Source organism: Strix uralensis, chromosome 14 (assembly GCF_047716275.1).
Source record: "Strix uralensis isolate ZFMK-TIS-50842 chromosome 14, bStrUra1, whole genome shotgun sequence".
NCBI lineage: Eukaryota > Metazoa > Chordata > Aves > Strigiformes > Strigidae > Strix > Strix uralensis.
This window is the reverse complement of record NC_133985.1, coordinates 22013726-22036925: the sequence shown is the minus strand read 5'-3', so window position 1 is coordinate 22036925 and position 23200 is coordinate 22013726. Positions and strand designations below refer to the sequence as shown.

The window sequence follows — 23200 nt, the reverse complement described above, 5'->3', positions numbered from 1 at the left end:
ACTTGGAACACCAAATACAGATTTTCAGTAAAATACATTGTGTTCAAAATGTCCTGCTTTACCGCAATAAATGTGTGTGATAATGAGTCCTTTTGTTTGGGCCTTTATTTAATTATTTGAGAGGCTGAGTAGAAGCGATGTCAGTGAAGCTGGCAGGGCACGGGGCTCAGCTCTGCGGCTCCTGGAGCGGGGCCCGAGCCGGGCTGTGTCACACACCGAAGGGCTGCCAGCAACGCAGCCTGCAAACTGTTCTGAAACTGAGAGGATTAAGCTTATTCTCCTGTGCTGTAACTGATTTACAAAACACCTTTGCCCCTTCCTAATCTGAGGAAGCCAGAATGAAATTCTGGCCTGATTTAAAATTTTTGCGAGGCTGTTGCATCCATTGTTAACTGTAACAGCACTGCAAAGCTCCAGGGGCATCCCTCTGCCTGGCTGGGTACCTGCAGGTAAAGCTCCTCGGATCTGCTTCCGCACGGCATAGCGGTAGCGATGCTGCAGTGGTGTGATCGAATTAAAACAATCTGCTTAAAAACATGCTGGAGAGAGAGGCTGGCTCTGTAATCTTTATCTGAGCTGAGCAACACATTCTTTTCAGAAATAAACCCTTTGAGGATGATGAAAAGGGACAGTGCTGGGACAGGAGGACATGCAGAGGGCCCGTGCTGCAGGCTGAACGGGACCCTCGGCTCCGGTTTGTGTGCTCAGAGGTTTTGACCCACGCGTTCGCTGTTTAACAAACACCATATTTTGGCACACGAGCAGATCTGAAATCTAGAGATTGTATTACGGTGCGAAGGGGGATTCTCAGCTCAGAAGAGAAAAGAGGGTGAAAAAGCAAATATCGACAGCGTGGAGCTGCCCGCGCAGGCAGTGGGTGAGATGCTGCAGGCGCCGTGCCCGGCGCTGGGGCAGTATGTTGAGGCTTTGCCAGCTCCCTGTCCCTGCCTCCAGGACACCTTTGCTCTACTGCTGACAATATCGATGACTTCTCTTAATTGCACTCTCGTAGAGTCTTCTTATAGCCTAATTTTTACCGTGTATTACCTGTTTTCTGCATTGTTCAGGTTATCCGGTGCATTGGCTAAGTAAGAGCTTAACAGCCTTTTAAATGGGGTTTGTTGGTATTCAGGATCATTCTTAGCCAAAATCTGTATTAAATAAATCCTACCTGGAGAGGCTGGGAACAGCCAGGCAGGTCTGGTGGCTGTGCTCATCGAGCAGCTCCATCCAAGTGCTCTTATAAATTGTAGTTGGGCTATTTCTGGTGGAAACTATTTCAGAGTCTCCAATAGAAATATTCATGTTTACAGTATCACGTTATTGCATTTTGAGTATTGCTGTAAGTGCTTTTGGTGCACGTTACTGCACAGAAATGACTGCAAAAAGAAGTTTTAAAATTAAAAAAGAGAACTTAATATTTTAACCACTTCCTGTTTTGGTTTCTGTTAAGCTTTTGGATATTACTTACTGGCTCATCTTTTAAAATCACTCTTTGTTTTTTTTCAGGAAATCCCAAAGGTGCTATGCTGACTCATGGGAACGTGGTTGCTGATTTTTCGGGCTTTTTGAAAGTGACGGAGGTGAATACCCTGGTCTAGAAAATGTTGCCATGTGCAGAGTGTGTGGGTTAAGCTGTGTCCCTGCACGGGCTGGAAATGTGCTCTTGCAGATAAGAGGTGAAATTTCTCTCACTCGGAGGGCCAAACCTTTGGAGATGGGGCATTAAATCCCCTTTCCAGCACTGGCTCCCTGGCTCTGTAGGGCACAAAGTGCTTCTGAGGAGCAAAGTTGGCTCCTGTAAATCAATTAATTAACTCCTTTTGAAGATTAGGAGAGCAAACAAGCCCTGCACAGTTGCAGGTGGTGCTTGACAAAGAGTACAGGGTCCACTTGTGCTCTTTGTGTCCCATTGTGCCCACACAATGGCCTCATTTATTTTAAAGCTCTCTGCATATAAGGTGTGTGTGTATATATAAAAGTGTATATGGTTTTTACAAGAACGGTTAATTTCATTGATATTAAAGTATATCTTGGTTTCTGTTATACATATTTTTAAAAAAGCATAGCACTGGCCAAGTACCTGTATAATGTGTTTCATGCAGTGTGTGAACTTGTGTTTAGAAACAATATGGGAAGCAGAATTGCTTTAGCACAACATAATAAGGATTTTATACAGCTTGTACCTAACAAATATCAAGAATCTATTTTTTGTAGTAAACAGGCAATTCTATAAAGTAGCGACGTACACACAGGAGGGACAGTGTGATACCTTACACCCCTTGCTGGTCTTCCCGTTAGTGCTGAAAATACTGCAGTCTTATTATCTTAATCCCTGAACTTTCTGAGATTTCCAAACCACTGTTGCAAAGAAACTTGGACACGTGGTGTGAGAAATCCCACTGAACTCACGTGCTCAAGTATTTGCAGGGTTGTGACTCCAGTAATTTGCAGCACGAAATGCCAAAACCGCAGCTCGCTGCAGCGAGCCCTCGGGCTTTCACTGGGCTCAGGGGCAGCGGGATGCGCAAATGGAAGCTGACGTGTAGGTACATCTTCAAAGGGCAGGAGTATTTATTTTGGAAGAGAACTAATTTAGAAAGAGCTGAGGGAACTTGGCATCTTCCAGGCTTGGCCCACAGAAATGAATTTAGTGTTTGCTGACGGCAATGGGACTCTGATTAATCTTGAAGGTATCAGACTGAGATGTAAATCTGGTGTAAGTGGTTGTAAGTTCAATAGTTTCAGTCACCAGAGCGCCACTGCTGAGAGTGTAAATGCCCGTAGCTGATCCACATGATCAGGGCAAAGTCTAACCACAGTAATGAAACCAAGCAAAGTACAAAATACTTGAAAGTAGTATAAATAAATAAAATAAAAATACCTAAAGCTGAGAAATACTGTAGATTTCCTGTTTACATACTCTTGTGCCAGTTTTGCTTAGTTCAGTGATTTTTGTAAATGGAATATTTTTTGAAGTGAACCTAGCGCTTTGTTGTAAGGTTGTTCTCAAATGCCAAGAAACCGTTTTCATTTTTACGTTTAACTGGACAGCTGTGCCAACTGTGAAATACTATTCAATGTCATCATTTTGGTCTGATTTAAAAGCAAATCATTTATTGTCTGAGCACTTAAAGCAGTATAAGAAAAAAAAGCAGCATAGCTAGTGATGCTAATGGTTTTACGTTACTGTGCTTGCAGAAAACGAGGCCAATTTGAAATAATGTATAAATAGATCAGCAGGCCCTCGTGGCTTCATTCAGACCGATACATAAAATAATATGAAACGGGATGCTGAAAACACCCACGCGGTCAATCCTGTTTGACTTCACTAGGTAATGGTTGGGAGGGCATACCCAAATCTGACTTGCCCAGATTTAACTGCAATAAAATATTCCCCGAGGAAGAAACTCGTGTGCCTCCATCCACCGCCGTGTCCCAGGTCACGGACTATCGATTCTGTCACAGCAGTGGAGATGCAAAGTGGGTATAAACTGCTAATACTCTGAGCTAATAGATTTTATACCCATTTTCCACTAACCACTGGCCTTGGTGCAAGTTATTGGGTAATCATGCTTTCAGTTTTTCTAATCCATAATATTATGACAAGCCTTACCCTTGGAAATGCAGGTAGAAAGGCTACTTTTCTTTTGGGGCATGGATCGGGTAAGGCTCTCAGGGCCTTTGTTTATTCCAGCCTGCAAGACAGAGTTAAAACCTTGGCAAACTGAAGACTTTGGTCACTTGTATTTTTTGCACAATTTGTCCAGCCTTCTTTTTCCCCACTGCACCTGTCTGTGGGGCAGTGATAATGCCCTTAAAATCACATTTTAATCACTTAAAATTACGAGAAACACTAACAGAAATCATTAATTTTTGCAGCTGAAAAAAATCATTAATTTTTCCAACATATTCTGACTCAAATCATTGATTAACCTAAGGAAAAGAAAAAATCTATAGTTTTGACTCTCACTGTGAATCTCTGATGGGCTCTGTGCAGTATGGAAAGATGATGTAGAGCCCCGCTGATTTCCAGGAGGCTCCTGCAGGTCTGCACAAGCTGAGAGTGCAAACCGTGGTCTCAGCACCTCGATGTAGAAAGCAGAGAATAAAAACTGGGTTCTCTGTCCGGGTGAGCCCCTGTTTCCAGCGTGAGCTGTGTGGTTATGATATGCCTTCTGCCGTGGAGAGACCTCTCCAGTGCCCTCTGTGTACATCTCCGTGCTCTTTACTCCTCCTGCTAACTGAGCTTCATTGACGCTGTGGCTTAACGCTTCACTTCGTACGCTGCTCCCTTCCTCTCTTGACAATCTTTACCCTTTTGCTCCTCTGGTGCCATTTTTCTTTTTATTGTTTTATGACTTTCTTGTTGTCTTCCTGTCAGTGTTTCTTTCCTTTCTGTCTCCCATGCCCTTCACCTGCAGAAAGTGATCTTTCCGAGACAGGACGATGTGCTCATCTCCTTCCTGCCTCTGGCTCACATGTTTGAAAGAGTTATACAGGTAAGAAACCTGCCTGAACTGACGAGGCCTCGTGGGGCTCCTTGTGTTTTCTTCCAGAGTCAGTGGTCTCCTACTTGTGAGGATGTACACATTTCCTATTTGCCTTTAGCACACATGTTTGAGAGAATGGTACAGGTAAGGTCCTAGTGTCAGTGGAAATCATCTTTTTCCACGCCAAAAAAAAAAATAAATAAAATGAATAAAATACTAAATAACCAGCGATATCTTGTAGCACTAAAAAAGCTTGTACTCCAGAAGTGCCACGTGCATAACACCAGGGCCCGGCCTCGGGTCTCGGTGACATGGCCGTGAGTCCAGAGCGATTCCAGGAGAGTTCCCCAAGCTCTGAGATTGGAAAACAGCCCTTCGGCAACGAGCAGAAACTGCTACCTGCACCATTTCGGGGGCAGCTTTTCAAAGCACTCTAGGATCAGGTATCACGGGAGTAAAAAGAATTTATTGCATAAATTAAGCGGGTCTGCAAAAAAACTTGCAGACACAGGAAAAGAGGAAGCTGAGATCATGGTGTGACACATGTGATCCTCCTGGCAGGGCAGCCTATGGGGGGCATTAACTGGAAGCCCTGCAAATAATGGCAAATAGAAGTGCTAACTCGTGCCAGCCCGCAGAACTGACTTTTCACATCTCTTTCTGAAAAGGCAGGTGCTCCTTCGAGCTGCAGCCGGGGTGTTAGGGAAGTGAGGGGAGACGGTCACATCGGGCCTCCTGGCCTGAGAAGCTGCGAACTGAAAACTGATCCAATATGTGAAGATTGGAGCTGGATTCAGTTGCAGCTCTGTACTTTCTCAGGGAGGACTGTTTTGGGCTGAAAGCATACTTTGTGAGTCAGACAAGCATCTGAATATAAGCCTCCTTCTTCCTAGTAACATCTGTGCCAGAAATAATATATTCTGCCCTGCTAAAAAACTTGCAAATTGGAAGGGAAAGTTCATGAAAGATTTGGAGAATTACAGCACAACCTTTCTTCACTTGTAAGGCAAGTTGGCCAGTATGCCACCACTATTCAGGCAAACTGCTTTGCCCCCAGGCAAGAATATAATTATTAAAAAGTCATCTGATGGGGGAAAAAAAAGTTAGAAGCATTTGAAATAATCTCATTTCACAGGATGTTGCCGTATTGAAAGGGGCAGGCCTCCAAAGGATGTTCAGGTTTATCCTCCCTGCTAAAAAAAAGCTCATTAATATAAAGATTTTTTTCAAAAGGGCTAAAAAGTAATTTTCAAAAGTGTTCTGAACAGCAAGCACTGTGTCAACTTCCCTAGATTTTGCCAACATTATCAGTTCCTGGAACTTACAGTTAAAGTTATACAGACACATTCTTTAAAGCTAAAAATTTCTAGTAGTTATTAATAATTCCCAGTGAGCGCACAGATTACATTTTGATTACGTTTCCCTTTTTTTTAATTCATGTGCATGTGCAGCGTAAAACGCAGATTTGGCAGTGTGATGTTTGTTAAACCCACATCACATGTATAAAATTCCTGTGGTTTCAGTTGATGGAGAGACAGTCTCTAACTGGTTGACAGATCAGTGAGAGCTCTTGGGTTAGTATTACAGATTTTCAGGAGTAGCACAAAAAGACTTAAGTATCTCTTCAGGAATTTTAAACTGTTTTAGTCATTTGGGGGAGCTGATGTTCCCAGTCTAGCCCTCGCAGAGGAAAGTGAGCGTGCTGGTCCGGGCTCAGGCAGGCTGGGCTCAGGCAGGCTGGGCTCAGCTCCCGGCGCCGCGGATGCTTTGCTGAGGACGCCTTCTGCTTGTGCTCTAGGAGCAGGGCAGTGCTGCTGGTCTGCAAATGCTGTGATCAAATACCAGTTTTACCAAGTTAGCGACTAATCCTCCGTGGGGTTACTGACTACCAGAGCCGCTGCCTCAGCTGCCAGTTGGCTCATCGCGGGCGCCTGCCCTGCCCCATCCGCCACATCCAGCTCCATTCTGATCTGGTTGAAGTGGCCTGTTTCCTCTCCAAGTACAAAACTTCAGGATCTGTAGTTTCCGTATAATAAAGCACCTTTTATGAAGTGGGCTTCTCTTTCTGGGATACAGGATCAGGCACTGTATTGCTAACGTAGTCTATGTTGTTGTATTTAAACAAAACTAAAGTATTAACATCTAAAAATCGGCTGCTGCTCAGTATGTTTTACATTTCTTAATATGCATTTCTTTATTGACAGTAGGTCCTCGTGCTTTGAGCTGCTGTGGTAGGTCTGGGCTTCAGAGGAGAAGTTCAGATCCAAAATGTGACCGTAACTCGGACTTCTCCATCCCCGTATGCAGGGGATGAAGGGAAATCCCTTCTAAAAGCTTTGGTTCCTTGTTCTTCCAGAAACGGTGGCCAATTTGGTGAACGCTGAATTGCCCGTTCTGATAAGTGCCCAGAACTATCTCTAGATTTCTATTTAATGCAAAATTTATGGTTACGTTTACCTACGTTTTTAAAGCCCCGTTTTTGCCTACTTTAGTAGAATTTCAGGAAAGGCACTTCTGCGCTTGGGAGGGGTGCTCTGCCGTGGGAATTAAAAGCAAAGAGGTTACATGTGTTCCTTTTTCTTCCATCAGTCTGTAGTATACTGCCATGGAGGGCGAATCGGGTTCTTTCAAGGAGATATTCGTCTCTTATCTGACGACATGAAAGCGTTGCGCCCAACCATCTTCCCCGTCGTGCCGCGGCTGTTAAACAGAATGTATGATAAGGTGAGTTTAATTTTGCTCTTTTTGTAATAATAAAGTTTATGTCCCTCTAGGACTTATGTGAAAGAATTCCCATAGTCCTGGAGATTTCCTGAGCAGATTATACTGTTTCTGCCCTCCTGCAAACACATTCTTACCCCGTGTAACTGTTCCAATCTCTACGTCTGTATTACATTGGTTTACATGGACTGCAAACACGGCCGTTGCATGTTAATATGAAATCCCTCTGTATTAACCTCTTACCCTGTTCTCACTGAGGTTACTAGTGACATTTCCAGAGACAAGGGGTTTTTTCATCACAGAAACGCCAGTCAAACCTGGATGCACTAGAACTTATTGTGCCCTCCAACTAGTTTTGGAACTTGAATCTCTCTTTTTGGTGACAATGACAGCTGAAAATCAGGAATTGCAAAAAGACCGTGAGGATTTAGGCAGTGTAAATGTGAGGTTGGCTTTTGGATCTAGAAATCTTCAAAACTAAGAGGTGGTCTTGAAAGGTATTTAAGACAGGCATGTCTGGTCATCATGTTAAATCTGTTTGACCATCTGGGAATATTTATTCCTCAGAAGACTTATCCTCTAAAGAAGAGCTTAAGCACAAGCTACTGATTCAATTTTTCCCCAAGGTCAGGACTGTTGGATCAGGGGTTCTGGTGCCTCATTAGAGGGATGGGCACTGGGGGTTTCTTCTTTGTGCAGATGTAGATCGTGCTGGTGTCCGATTAAGCTTAGGTAAACGCAGCCCCCATCACCTCATCAGCCAGCGCTGATACCTGCTCTAGTATTCAAGCTGCTCATTCCTAGTTGCTCAGATTGCATGATTTCACTGAATCCTATCACGGAAATCATATAGAAATAGCAGTCATGTAAATCTAGTCAAAGCCTACACCATCATCCCCTCCTTTTTTTCCCCAAAGGAACAGCATGTACAATAATGAATGGAGCGAAACAAACCCCTCCTTTTTTTTTTTTTTTTTTTTTTTTTTTTAAACCCCCCTAACAAAGCCCTAGTGTAGTCTTATTTAACTGTACTGCTCATGTAACTATGCCCTACCTGGCACCGGCTGAACTGTATGGCTGTAATTGTAAGAACAGCTTTTGATGTTTCCTCTCTCTCGGGTGCCGTGCTGCCTGTCACCCCGCGCTCCCGCAGATCTTCAGCCAGGCAGACACCTCCCTCAAACGCTGGATTCTGGAGTTTGCTGCAAGACGGAAAAAGGCTGAAGTTCGAAACGGGATTATTAGAAATGACAGTTTGTGGGATAAACTTTTCTTTAATAAAATACAGGTAAGCAAATTAAGAAGTGAGTCTAAAGTCAAAGAGCCGTCGTTTCTTCTAGCAATGACTGGTTTTGCTCAAAGTCAGTGTGACCTGCTTGCCTCCTGATGAACTGTGGGCAATTGCTACTCACTAGCCCATAGCAGACAGAAAAATTGAACAGAAGAAGGAAATAGAGCACAGTTTGTTCCACTAACTTCCGCATTAACTTTTACCACTTTTATTTATGTATTTATTTTTAAACACTATGCATAAGACGCCCAAATTTCAATTCTGTTAGGGATAGTTTTCCAGAGGGGAAGGAGAAACACAAGGCAAAGACGGCTTTTGCCACATCCCTCCTTCAGCAGCACTGAGAAATCACCTATTTGCAGAATATTGCCTATTTTTTGCAGCTTGGGGATACCAGCTGTGCCCCCGCACTGGCACCGAGGAGGGATGTGATACAGTGTGGAGGCACTTGCCCTCTGCCAGGTGAAGTTGCCCAGAGCAGGGCCGTAGCCTCTGGCACAAGGGCTGCTGTCACCTCCTTTGTTATTTGGGTGCTCTGCCTTGCAGGGACTGGGTGCCCACCATGGGTGCTGCCCGTGCCCCACAGGTAAATGTTTTTTTCCCGCTCACGCGCAGCAATGGGCAGGGGATTTGCATCAAACCTACTCCCCTCTCCTGCCAGTGGGGATGGAATTCAGGAAGATGGTAGGGAAAAGAGGAGTCACTGATCAAAGAGATGTTGCTCCAAAGTTTTCTGCAAATTCTCTACAGATATGATTGGATTTAGGGTCAGGTTTCAGTTGGGCATATTCAAAACTGCTTTTTTTCCCCTAGGAAAACAAGAATAAGGGTGTAGAGAAAAATGCACGTGTAAAACATGGTTTAACAAGAGGGGAAAGAAATCAGAATGCCCTGCTGTATGCCACACATCTCCTCAATAAAAAAAGATTAAACTGGCTTTAAACCAGGTTTTTTGGGCTCTCTACTACTCCAGGAGGCTCTGATTACTTCATTTTTTTTAATTGGATAACTTATCTGGAGACATGCCACTTTATTTTTAACTAAAGAAACTGACTGTACTTTTCATCTGTGGATTAGTTGTCCTCAGTGTGCAAAGATAGCAGAGTTCACACGACGCTGCCGGGAGCGCAGACATGAGGCAAGCCAGGCTGCATATTGATTCAGGATCTGGCGAGACTGGCAGGCTCAATCAGGACTTGTTTTCTTTTGTGCTGGGTTTTCTTTTTACTTTTAGAATAAGAAAGAGGAAATGAAGTGGGGGAGAAAGAAGTAAAAGCGATGCAGGAATTGATGTAATACCCTCCAGAATTATTTGAAGGTCATCTGCCTTAAAAAAGGGACAGCATGATTTTAGATGGCTTGGGAGCCAATTCATTAGAAACAACGAGGTGCAAATAAGCAAAGAAAACTGGAGGGGTGCAAATAAGCAAAAACTGTCCCCCTCGCAGGTAGAAATTATGTTTATATGCTTATTATAATTTCTACGTCTATATATTTTTATATGAATTTCTATAATATATAAAAATGTCTATAATTTTTATATGCTTATTATAATTTCTATTTCTATATATTTTAAAATAAATTTCTATAATACATAATATATACATGTCTATATTTTATATGCTTATTATAATTTATATTTCTATATATTATATCTTTTATATAAAAGTCTATAAAATATTAAAAATTCTCTAAATTTAATATATAATATATAGAAATTCTATAATTTTTATATGCTTATTATAATTTCTATTTCTATATATTATATATTTTATATAAATGTCTACAATATAAAAAATTTCTATAATTTTAATATATAATATATAAAAATGCTATAATTTTATATGCTTATTATAATTTCTATTTCAATATATTTAAAAATAAATTTCTATCATGTATATAATATATGAATTTCTATAATTTTTATATGTTTATTATAATTTCGACCTGCGAGGGGGACAGTTTTTGCTTATTATTTTATAGTTATAGTTTTATATATTTTTTAATATATTTTATAGTTACAGATATTTTTTAAACTGGCTTTTTATCCGTAAGGAAGGATTCAGAGCCCGTAGCACGGCTGCCCATAGCACGGCTGCATCCATTCTAGGGGAGAGCATTTTGTGCCGTGCTCACGGGCGCTGCTGGTTTTGCCATCTGTAGTAACTTGTGCTGCTTTCTTCTCTTCTCTCCTGCTACCAAACAGGCAAGTCTCGGTGGGTGCGTTCGCATGATAGTAACGGGCGCTGCCCCTGCGTCTCCGACTGTCCTGGGCTTCCTCCGCGCGGCCCTCGGATGCCAGGTGGGCTCACGTGGCTGCTCGGAGGCGTTTATTTGCCGTTAGCGAGGAAACGCGCTGCGTTTAGGAACGGAGATGGGTTAGAACCTCAGAACCGCTCTGCTCCCGCAGCCGTGGGGCTGGAGTGGACGTGACCAGGGTCCCTGGGAAGTGAGCAGCAGGCAAGAGCTGCTTCCGCTGCAGGCAGCTGCCAAAAAAAGAAGCATAGGCTCATCCCACCCACCTCTCAGCACTTAACTGAGTATGTGCAATTAAATGGGCTTGTGCACGTGCTCGGAACTTTGTTACATGAGGTTTATTCTATATATAAATGGAGAAAGATGATCTTCAGATGGCAGTTTAACCCACCTAAGACCTCCACTGCGTTATTTCTCTTTGACCAGGAAGTTGTGGGCAACTAAAATGCCTCATTCAAGAGCCTAAAAGTAGGCAGAAAAAGAATTAAGAGGTGTGTTTTCAAAATGTCCCCCCAAACTACCTTTTTTCCCCACTAATAAATCGCTCTCATGGAGTAACGTACTTCCTGACTCAAAAGCTAATGGCTGAACTTGTCTTCTCACAATTGTCAGCTCTACAGAGCCTGGTAATTCATAGTTGTGTAAATTAAATTTTATATACAGAAAGAGTCAGGGAAAGCGTCCCTGTGTGCACTGCAGCTGGCAGGATTAGCTCACAGGGCTGGGCAACAGAAGGCAATTCTGATAATTTTATTCTGTAATAGTGAAATCATCTATGCCGTTTTAAAGATCCCCGTTTCTTTGTCAGGTTTATGAAGGTTATGGCCAAACAGAATGCACAGCTGGATGCACCTTTACGACCCCGGGTGACTGGACATCAGGTAACAATTTTCTTCCACCATTTTCAGAAAGAAAAGAAACGCATATTTCTTTAGAAAATCCTGAACTGTAACATCACAGGGTGTTACGCAACATTCTCCACCGTATGAATAATTTTCTGCAAATGTAATGTTCTTGAAAGTATCATTACTCCAGAATAAATATCCAGGGATCAGATGTTGGGCATGTTTCCTTGGGGAGATTTGGAATTGTCCCTTCAGCTGTTATCTGTGATACTCTCATCTCTGCACTCGGGGCGCTGTGAGGTGGATTTAAAACAATGTTTGTTAGAATGAAATGCTGGAAGAAAGGAAAGATTAATACATTCGTGTACTTAGTGAGCAAACCCAGGTGCCGAATACAGATCCACCACTACTCAAAACTTTATATATTTCAGGCTTCCAAAACTTTTGTATCTTGAGAAAATTAGGTAAAAATTAGCACTAAGAAAGATTCAGCTAATGCATACAAGTACTGTGACTTAATTTATTCTTAATATAATTAATCAGTATTTATGAAAATGTTTTGATATGGGTATCATACTCATTCAAATGAATACTAGTAGGAAACCTGGACACTGGATATGAATGGGTCTGGCTAGTTAAGCATTTCCTTCTTTCCAGCCCAGATTTTCCATGGCTGGAGGAGAGCACATGCTTTTTCTCCCAGCACGAGTGGCCAACTGTTTGGTTTTTTTCAAACCCAGAGCAGCCCCTTGCAGGTACTGGTGTGTCCTGGGGCTCACTGCCTGCCAGTCCCATGCCCTGCCCACACACCAGCACCGCATCCTCATCCTCGGTGCGCTTCTACCTGGCAAAATGAGACCTCAGCCCGTGAGAGCTACAGCACACCGAGTGCTGTGACACTGAGCTGTGACTCCTCTTCCCAGCCTGTCTTTCCTGGCGGCCATTTCTGGGGGAAATAGGAAGTTTTTCACACCACAGTGGTCAGCTACGGCAGACGTTGCCCTCACTTCACCTTTGGAGAAGCTGTAGGGGTGGGGGGAAATGTGTAACGTCGCTGCAGTTGGTATTCCCAGGTGATTAAAACGATGAGAGTCCAGAACTTTGTGTGCTTTTATAATGAGTTAAGCTTAGAAAAGGGGTGGTCTCTTAGAGGTAAGGGAGACATGGTCTGTATTTTGGCATGTTTGAAAATAGGGTTTATATACAGCCAGATAGGAGGTTTGGGTATTTAGTCTTAATAGTGCAAAACCTTAAATGAGGAAATTATTTCTGCACACAGACACAGCTCCTGCGAGAACATGCAGTGTACCTACAAATATGCAAGCAACTAGTAATAAAATGCTAATTATTGTTTATAGGAGAGATGACAAGTGACTTGATAACTTTGATTTCCAGGTCATGTAGGAGCCCCTTTGCCCTGTAACTTAATCAGATTGAAGGATGTGGAAGAGCTGAATTATTTTGCTTCCAAAGGAGAAGGAGAGGTAGCAAATCACATTTTTATATCAAATTCTCACTAGTTAACACTCTATTAAGTAGTTATGTAGTTATTAGAAGCATTTTAGCTTTGTAAGGTGCATGGTTGAAGATGTATTACATATTACAATCAGGAAAGGAAAAGTCAATTCAGCAATTGAGCAGCAAAGCATTAATTAAAACAGGGCTGTGGCAGTACTTCCAGCCAATGCCATGCCTGATTATTTGAACAGCTAAGACTGAATTAATTAGTTCAGCTAAGAAGAGCTGAATTGCTGTGATATTTCTATATTGCACATAAATTAAAGTTATTGAAGTAACTTTGGTTTTTTTAACTTCAAGCTGAATGCAAACCAACTTCAAGCAAATCAGTTTTGCAATCCCTACTTCATATTTCCATTAGTTTGAAAAAAATCCATAGGTAATTTTATAACACGTTATATTTCAGTTTCACAGAGCATGGTCATTAAGTCAGCCTTTAAAATATTTCACTTTTTTTAGTGAAGAATAGTTAATTACTATTTAGCTTGTTAGTATTTACAGCAGAATAATAAAATAATTTATCAGCAATGCTGACTGTTTTGCAGATATGTGTGAAAGGACCAAATGTTTTCAAAGGTTATCTGAAAGATGAAGAGAAGACAGCCGAGGCGCTGGACCAGGAGGGCTGGCTTCACACTGGAGACATCGGGAAATGGTTACCTGTGCGTCCTGATCAGATGCTTAGTTCTTATGTCAGTTGTATTATCTCGTGTAAATTTTCAAGTACCTAACTTAAATTTCCAAACAGATCCGTTTTTATGAAGGATTAAGTTTATATTTTGCAGAATAAGCTTGATATGGCCTTGAAGCATTTTCTGGCAATTTAAAGAGCTCTGTTAAAAGCAGACTGCTTACTGAGTCTCTATGGTTAAATAACTTCTCTGGGAACTCTCATTTCTTTCTCCTAACAGAACGGAACTCTTAAAATTATTGATCGGAAAAAGCATATATTTAAACTTGCTCAGGGGGAATATATTGCACCGGAGAAGATAGAGAATATCTATATCCGCAGTGACCCTGTTGCCCAGATCTATGTCCATGGAGACAGCCTGCAGGTAAAAATGAAGTTTTCAGAAAATCTTACTTTGTTCTTTGTAAACAGAAGACAGAGAGTTGGGCATGAATGGGGGGGATGTGTGAGTGGGTCCTGGCACAGTTTTGCCCTGATGGGTCCCTTCTGCTCTGGAGCTGGCTGCCGGCCATGCGGGAGCTGAGCTGCTGGTGTGACCGAGGCAGCTTGGAGGATGTCATGGCCAGAGCTCAAGCCTTTACGTTGGCTTTGATGTCACCCCTTGGGTCTCTAACGCTCTCCTTGGCCACGCTGCCTGTGGTAAGCCAGATGAAGGCAAAGCCACCGCGGCTCCGTGAGCACTGCCTACCCATTTTGACCAATCTTGTCCCGTTTTTGCCTTGGCCCTCTCCCCAATTACAGCCCTGTTCACTGTTTGCAGTTGCACACGCGGTGAAGATGGTTAATTTGCATCTTTATACAAACATGCACAGCTTCTGGAACCATTGCAACTCATGTCTCTGCATTCGCTGGCCACAAACACGAGGCTTCCGCTGGTGTTGGGGTTTGCCTGAGACTCAAAAGCCCACGAACGGTGTGTGTGTAAATGATATGGGCTGTGTTCTGCTCTGGCTTATGCAAAATACAAGTAATTAATTAATGTCCAAGCAGAACACAAACCCGATGGAAGGTGTTAAAATTATCGGCAAATGCAGGAACAGTGACAGAGAACCATTTTAGCTGAGGAAAAGGCACAGACACCAAAATATATTTCACTATGACATGTTAGAAAATTATTGGCATAATTAAACAAGAATAAACACGTAGCAAATCCAACCGGTTTATGTATTTATTTCAATGTAGGGCCTTAAATCTTGCTCAGCTTTTGCCTGCAGTTCTTCTTCTCCTTCACCCACAGGCCTTTCTGGTGGGAATTGTGGTGCCCGATTCCGAAGTTATGCCAGGCTGGGCAAAGAAAAGAGGGTTTGATGGAACGTATGCAGAACTCTGTAAAAATAAGGTTTGTCCTCCTATCTGTCTGCAGTACAGACATTTTTTCACTGTAGCATAACCTAGTTAGAGTAGGTGTCTATTATTAATGATCTCACTGACAAGAATTATTTCCTCACTGGAAATGAAGCAGGGTTGACCTGGATACAGTGATGACTGATGGTAAAAGACCTCTGTCTTGCAGAGAACAACAGTACAGCCGTAGGAGAGGTTGTGTGTGTTTAGATGTCTTAATTGAGGATCCCAGCCTTATTTACACATCTGTAATACTGAGTAACCAACTTGGATCACATCAGTGAACACTGACAGCGCTGAATCATCCCACTGGTGTCTGTGGGAAATGATTCTGCATCTAAGTCTGGCAAATGGTTGGCAGATGGCAAATTTAAGCAGCTATGCCATAGATGTTTGAAAATATAACCTTACATTTCACACTGAGGAGAGAGTTAACATCACCGCACGTATGTTTAACGTTTGTACATTCCTTTAACAGGATATTTGCTAATTATGTATTAACTAGCAATAAGGTGCTTGAAGTTTACTCAGAAACATGTTTTCTTAATGAACAATTAATTGCATGTAAGGTTGACTCTGACATTTCATGAGGAATTTATGTGTTTTAACCCAGGAACTGCAGCAAGCGATAATGGAAGACATGGTACGGCTAGGTAAGGAGAGTGGACTTCATTCCTTTGAGCAGGTAAAATAAAACAATTAATACATTATTCAGTGTGGTCAGACAGGCAATTTGTCCATTTTTACTGAATGGGGATTTGTCAACAATTGTTACGTTACTACATATCCTTGTTGCAGCTGCACACAATGTTTTCAGAAAGAGCTTTTTTGCTGTTGTATTTGTTTCTTTGAAAAATACATATGCTGTGATCCTGCCTTCCACTCATGCTTGATGTTTGAATCAAATCTAGTGAAAGTTTTGGGTGCAGGGGTAAAAATCTAATCCAGGGATGTGGATAATCTCCAGTCTGACAACCAGAGGTCGAGATAAGTGTCTGTAGGACTCTGATTCTTCTGCCACTGAAAGCACTGTTAGGAAACTGGGTCACTAATTACCATTCTTATAACTCACCTAGGAAATGCTGCTGGTTTGTTTATTTTCAGCCTGTGCACTAATTCTTTTGTGGTGCTTGTGTAAATACTTCTGCAACAGAGCTACAAACACTTCAGAAGGACAGATCTGAAATCAACCATGGATTACATAGCATTAAAAACACAGTAAAAAAGAAAATCTGCCACACTGTAAAATGCCAAATGCTTATTTCTGTTAAAATAATGAACATCTTAATCATAGAATCATACAATTCTATTATCATTACATATAATTAGCAAGGGCCTTTTTGCTTTTGTTTAGACTGTTTCTGGGTGTAATTCTAATGAGTCATTCACCATATCTGAGTGCAGCAGAAGCACCATTAAACATAAACTTGTTATTCTTCATTTCACAGTTACATATGCAAATTAAATGATAGTAAAAAGAAATTAATTTAAAAATGAAATTCAATATAAAGGACAGCTTGTAATGCACATAATTGTCTGTGGTAATAAGTCTGGTTTGCTCCTGGTTTGCCGTAGTCTTCACAGTGTGAAATATCCTCAAGTAATCTATTCCACCCGCAGTTTGTAATTAATAAACCTCAGTGAGGAAAGCCTTGCCATCTTTCTAAAAATTAAGAACAAATTTTTCACATTTCAAAATCCCATCTCTTTTGCAATATGTAATCTTAAAACCAAACCTCAAGCCAGATATTGCGGCTAATGTTCCTGTGGGATGGGATCCCCTGTATATGGAAGAGCCACTCTTTATCAGCCCCGTCCTCGTCTGCAGCGCCGGAGGCCTGAGCTTGGCAACAATGACTTTGGCTTCTGTAAGCCACAGCTCCCAGGGTGCAGGCTCTGGAAGGCAGTGCAGCCAGCGGGGGAAGATTAACAGCACAAACACTGATTTCTGTGAAGGACGTCACTGGGGGAGGAACTGGACCACAATGCTTGCAGGGGAAAAATAAATCACATAGCTAATGGGAATTTAAAAATGGATACTCAGCCTATATTCCTGCAACTCTCAGTCTAACAAAATGCAAACCAGTCTGGTTTGGGGAATCACGAAAGCAGCAGATGGCTGGGGAATTTTGTCTTAAATCGGTGGACTATGACCAGTCACGCAGCAGTTTTCTGCTTTCTCCCACACCAGCCCTCCCACAAACGCACTGGAAGGCAGAGCTCGCTCCCATCTGTGCTGCCAGGCTCCCCGCTGTGCTCGGCGACACCGCCGCTAACAAGGGCAGCCTTGTAAAATCCTGTTTGCCTAGGCTGAATGATGTTATATCATTTTAATTAGCTAGTAAAACACCATCCATTCTTCTTTAAAGATGATCATCGTGTACACTCTCTGTGCCTGCAGAGCTTCATGATAATTTTGCAAGACCGAATTAGTGCTGCTTACTTTCTCTTTCAGTTTGGCTAAGAGGATGTTTCTTAGCACAACTCCCTGCCCTCCCTCCCTTCCCCTCTCTTCCACGGTCTTTCAACCGTGCGAAACTCCGCGGTTACAATATCACATATGGTGACACTGTCCCTCACGCGCTGTCTCGCTGTGTTTTGGCCTTGGTTTCATATGAAAAGAGGTTGATGTGCTCATTCTCTCAGAGAGCTCCCTTCTGCGCTGGCTGGCTGGCGGGTCAGCGCGGACATGGGAGAACAAGCAGGAGGGCAGGGACGGGTTGAGGGTTCTTGAGCGATTTCGTGTCACCTCGGAAAACTTGGGCAGGAGAGGACCTGGCAGAAGGGTCCCCTGGGCTCCAGGCACGGTCAGAGGTAACTGCAGCAAGGCTGGCGTAAGAAGTTACGCTTATTGAGTGTGATGCTTGTAATTTTTGCTATAAATATATCCCTTTTTTATTTTAGGTCAAAGCCATTTACATTCACTCTGATATGTTCTCAGTACAAAACGGTTTGTTGACACCAACATTAAAGGCTAAGAGACCAGAACTAAGAGATTACTTCAAAAAACAAATAGAAGAGCTATATTCAAGCATCTCCATCTGAAATCATGGGAAGAATCTTCTGAATAATGGACTTCGTAGCAATATTAGAATAATACTTAAAAGTACAGAGCCAGAGTGAGCCAGCTGAAACGGATAAGCATCAGAATCTTACATTTGAGCCTTTCATTGTTCTAGGATTTCACCACTAACCATAATTTTCCTTCTTTTTTTCATCAGGTGTGATACGATTTATTTTTTACTCTATGTACACAGTAGAGTACTACTAAGAATTATGCTAAATTGCCACAAAATATGTAGAAACTTCAATCTATGACCTAGTAAATTATGGAAACGTACCTTATTAATAACTACAAACATTTGGAATTAAAATAGGGGAAAATTCAGGTATGTCTGTTGATATTTGATTGTATATAACCTAATACATTAGAAACTAAAATTTTGGATAATTCAATAATGTGGTCTACCTCAAACAGTGATTGATGGTGAAAGTTTATTTTCCCTGATCTGGAACTTCAAGCTGGATATTGGTTTATATATTAAGTGATAGTTTTTATATTTTCCAGGACATAAATTACATTGATTTGATTTAATCATTAATGGCCTAACTATCAACCAGAATAGAAACGGGAATGGATCTCCTGCCATTTGTACTTAATAGACCTGTTGTTGTGTTACATCTAAGGGATTAATACTACCTTGAAATGACAAGAACAGGTTAGGAGGTGATAGGATAGAGTTCCCTCTCTTTCCTTTTCATCCGAACTCAATTTATACATGGCATGCTGGTTTTGCATTAGGGCCTCCTTCAGCACAGCACACTCGTGGACATCTGAACTACTCAAACTGAGAAGGTTGCAAAAGCATCGCTGGCTCTGGGGAGGCTTTCTGTGGGAGTTCACGTTAACCCACACGCTCCCGGTCCCTAATTTATTACTTTACATGCTGCTAATACTGCGTAGTCCGGTTGGACTAACTCCCGCTCAAAAGCAGGGCTAAAGAAATGGAGCACAAGGTCTAAGCTGCGATTCTGAATGGGGCTTTGCAAAACGAATTGATTTGGGAGAAAGGCCGGCCTGAGATGCAGCAGCGGAGGGCAGCCTTCGGCTGGCTCTGGAAGAGGAAGAAGTGTTGCTCCAAAAGGCCCGTGGGGATGGGCAGAAGGCTCTGTTAGCCAGCGCTGTGGTAAGGTGTCGTGGCACGGTAAAGCATTGCAGAAAGGCCCGCTGAGGAAACATCTCTACGTTCAAACGTCTGGAAGCCTCAGTTCCCACTGTTGTCACTGCCAGTGGCCTCTCTGGAATAAACTGCAAGTTGTCCGGACAAAACCTGGGATTTCACAACCAGCTGTAGCTGTTAGACAGGGGATCAGTCCCATGTGGAACAGGAACAGACTCTGGAGCTCTCTCCTGATACAAAGCACGGTACAAAATGAGAAAACTGTAATGATAAATGGCTTGAATATTTGGACTGTCGGTGGCTTCCTTCTGCTAAACAGGGTCCTAAAATATCTATGTGTATTTTAATAGCTGCTGTTCGTCGCACTGGTGCATACTAGCATGGAGCTGTGCCTGCTAGATCTTCTTTACTAGGACAGTGAAAGCCACTTATTTTCTCTCTTAAACTGGAATCCACTGTAGACTTTTGAAGCTAAAAGTTTAAAACTTAATCTAAACACCTCTTATTTTCCCTGTGAAATTCCACTGCATGCTTCAAAATGAAATAAATTGAATGAATGAGTTAGTGTTACACAGAGACTGATTTATTGCAGTAATTTCAGAACAAAATGATACAAAGGAAACTGCATCAGCTGAAATAATCACAGAACAGGCCGATTTGATTTATCAAATGTGCGAGTATTTGTCTGAATCCCTTTTTGCGCCTCATTATTCCTCATTTGATTCCAGTGCAATGACTCATATCGGTCCGAAGCAAGTAAGAAATACTGCTACTGTGACCTGATGGCATTGTACATTCATTTTTCACCAGTGTACACAGCAACGGCTGGGGAATTTGCGTCTGCCACGTCTACAGGGGATAGGAATTACTGTATAAAATCTGGCTCTTTAGGTCAAGTCATAAAGGATTTTCATCTCTGCGGAGTCTAGTTCATCTCCTTTTTGTATCAGCCAAAAGACAGTCATTACATACGCGTGCTTCAAAGCTATGAAGAATTAGTACAATTTCCTGTTTTAATGCAACATACTTTTAAAATTAAAAAAGCCCTAGTCATCTAAATAAGTACAGAAAATCTATTTTCCACTGATCTTTTTCTACCACATGAATTTAATTTACTTTTCTCCTGAGATGATTTCAGCTTACCAGACTTTTCTAGATAACTCAACTCTTTGTATAAGTATAGAAGATCCCAATAGGAGTTTATTTACGGCTTCAATGGCTGTTATGTTTAAGTATATAATGCTGAATAATGTCTCTGTATTCTTCTTTGGGTATTTGATGCAAAATGTCAGATGCACTAGAGCCAAAGATATGAACACCAAACGAATAAGAAAGAAAAAATACAGACTTGGCCACACTAGGGTGATGCAAAATTTGGGAGAAATTGTGTTGTCACACCAAAAGTGCGAATACTTTCAGAACTTGTGAAAAGCTGTATAAATAAACTAAAAGCTGTCTTTAGTACTTTCTTGTGTAATCAGATTTTCCTCTGCAGGTCACTCTCTCTTGCCATAATCATAACAACATTGTAAGAGATTAAAACTTGAAAAGAACACGTGTAACGCGTGAGCTGGGCACAAACATGCTTCTCTTCAAATTCCAGGAATATTTATTTTGCATTGAGCTTTCCTAAACTGAAATACTTCTTGCGACCACCAAGGAAAAATCCCCAGGGCTGTCCAATAACGAGTTGTTGGGTTTTCTTTCCTCTGAAGATAACTAATTACAAAATTAATTTCTAATATTCATCTTACTGAAAGAGTTGAGACTCAAGTGCTGTTGTATAAATGGCAGGTAACAGCAAGTTACCCTTTTCTGTGAAGAGCCCTACTTTTGATGGCTTCAGGATGACTGGTTTTCACTAATCCCTGTCATCTGGGGTTCATTCCGTGATCAATTAATGAAAAAATACAGCAAGCCCACCTCAGTGAGCCCAGCTCCGGCCTGCCACGGTGGGTGGGATCAGTGCTGGGCGGTCGGGCCCCCGCGACCGTGCAACACCTGTGGCACTGGAAGAATGCCTCCGGTGCTCATACATAAAAACCAGAATAAAATACATTTTTCCAGGAAGAGAATATTGCTTAGTTACATATTTTGTATATTCTTGGCTCAATATATTGCACAGAGGAAGTACCGCTCTGCCACAGAAATGGTCAAAGACACACGCGAGTGTGAGCAGAAGCCACACCCGACAGCCTGAACCCCGTGTTGGCAGGAAATACTCAGCGTTATTCTGTCCCAAAAGGCACATTTGCAGGTTACAGCGCTTGATGCACATCAGGTGATAGAGAGATGGCGAGTTGTTTTTTGATAAAGTGCTATTTTGCAATCTGTCCTCACTGTTAGTAAGTATATATCAGCATCAGTAAAGTCCAGTGTCATTTTTGCCATGAATATGAAATTCTTGCATATAACAAAATAATCGGACTTAATCTTCTGGAATGAAACAAATTAACTATAGGGTTTTTTTTTTTTTTTTATTTTCCATGTGTTAAAAGCACAAACTGGTGATCTATTTGTAAATAAACTTCTACAAGATGAATGTAAACTGGGAAAGAATATACTATTTTTGCATGGTAACAGATTACTTAAAGACCTCTTGATGCCTTACAGAAAATTTGGAAAAGCATTTTATTTAGAGGCAATTCTATCTGCGTACTTTTTGTATCTTTAGCTCATTTTGTTTTGTCTGTGGGAAAAAAAAATAAATATCAGAATTAGATCTTTGTTTCTTCTTGGAATTAACATTCTTCAGTACTTTGCACATTCAGTGGTTTCTACACCGCCTTTACGGCTGTTAAATGATGAAGCTGAGGCTGTGCTTTTTGGAGGAGAAATCTGGATGCTTGTAGCCTGGAAGGGAAAAAGTTTTAGATCCCTGGAATTGTTCCAAAATAAAATGTTTTCTGAGGCATCTAGAGCCCCTTTAAGCCCTTCACTTCATTTCAGCTTTTTGTTGTGTATTTTAGCAAAGTACAAGCAGCGAACACATGAGGCATTTTCAAAAGTGTTGTCTATTCTATTTTCAACTGAAAGTGAAGGAGTTAAAATATAACATATACATTTCTGTAAAAAAAAATCTTAACTGTAATTAAAGATTTTTCAGTTTTGGTATATTAGCATGTATATCAAAAAGTCATCTAATGGAAACTTTTGTAAAGAATTAAATTGTCACATTTCTCAAAACTGCTCATAAGATTTTCTCGTGGACTGACGTACAATAAAAGCTCTTTTATAAAATCTGTTGTTGCTCCAGCACTCTGTCCTCACAATCGGTATGAAGTCGCTCAGAATGCGTGCCTATACTAAATATGTTGTAAAAAAAGAAAAAAAAAAAAAGACTTAAAATAACAACCAAAGGAATATTGGAACCTGAGATTGATTTTAGCAATCTTCTATGAAAAAATTGTTGCAAAGTTCTCTGAAGATGCAGCAGTCTTTCTGTAATGGTTTCATTTTTTTATTTTAAATCAGTAATAATATAACCAAATGTATATGCTTGTTTAATATGAATTGACAATTGGGAATGCATAGTATTTTTTCAGACTATGTGTCTAAAACAATAAAGTTTAAAAGCATCCAGTCTCTATTCCAGTTTTTGTGTGCACTTGCATCTCTCTCTTCACTTGGAAATCCAGTAATGCCAAAGAATTGTCTCAAACTTTTCGTGTTAACGAAGCAATGAGATTGCTCCGCTCCATCAGTTTAAGCTGAAACACGGGGTCTGATCAATAGAATATAACTTACACAATTTTCATAGTGAGATGTAATATAAAACTAAATCTACTAGTTTATTTATCAGCTAAAGCCAGTGGAAGGCAGCACCAGCACCCAGTGCACCCCTTGCAAATGCCAGCAGC

General features: G+C 41.4%; 1 protein-coding gene across 4 annotated transcripts in view; it reads left to right on the top strand.

Moving 5' to 3' along the window:
* Positions 1 to 22922, top strand: part of ACSL6 (acyl-CoA synthetase long chain family member 6) — a 60593-nt gene extending 37671 nt beyond the window's left edge. For 2 of the 4 annotated variants that reach the window (XM_074883304.1, XM_074883302.1), the window contains exons 10-21: positions 1510 to 1583; positions 4425 to 4637; positions 7083 to 7217; positions 8368 to 8502; positions 10712 to 10807; positions 11570 to 11642; positions 13002 to 13090; positions 13670 to 13786; positions 14036 to 14179; positions 15053 to 15154; positions 15773 to 15844; positions 18064 to 22922. In XM_074883304.1, the coding sequence (XP_074739405.1) occupies positions 1510 to 1583; positions 4425 to 4637; positions 7083 to 7217; positions 8368 to 8502; positions 10712 to 10807; positions 11570 to 11642; positions 13002 to 13090; positions 13670 to 13786; positions 14036 to 14179; positions 15053 to 15154; positions 15773 to 15844; positions 18064 to 18204 (1391 nt within the window). In that variant the 3' untranslated portion in view covers positions 18205 to 22922. The remainder of the gene's footprint in view (positions 1 to 1509; positions 1584 to 4424; positions 4638 to 7082; positions 7218 to 8367; positions 8503 to 10711; positions 10808 to 11569; positions 11643 to 13001; positions 13091 to 13669; positions 13787 to 14035; positions 14180 to 15052; positions 15155 to 15772; positions 15845 to 18063) is intronic. The other 2 variants (XM_074883306.1, XM_074883305.1) reach the window with 2 other exon arrangements.
* Positions 22923 to 23200: the final 278 nt, after the last annotated feature.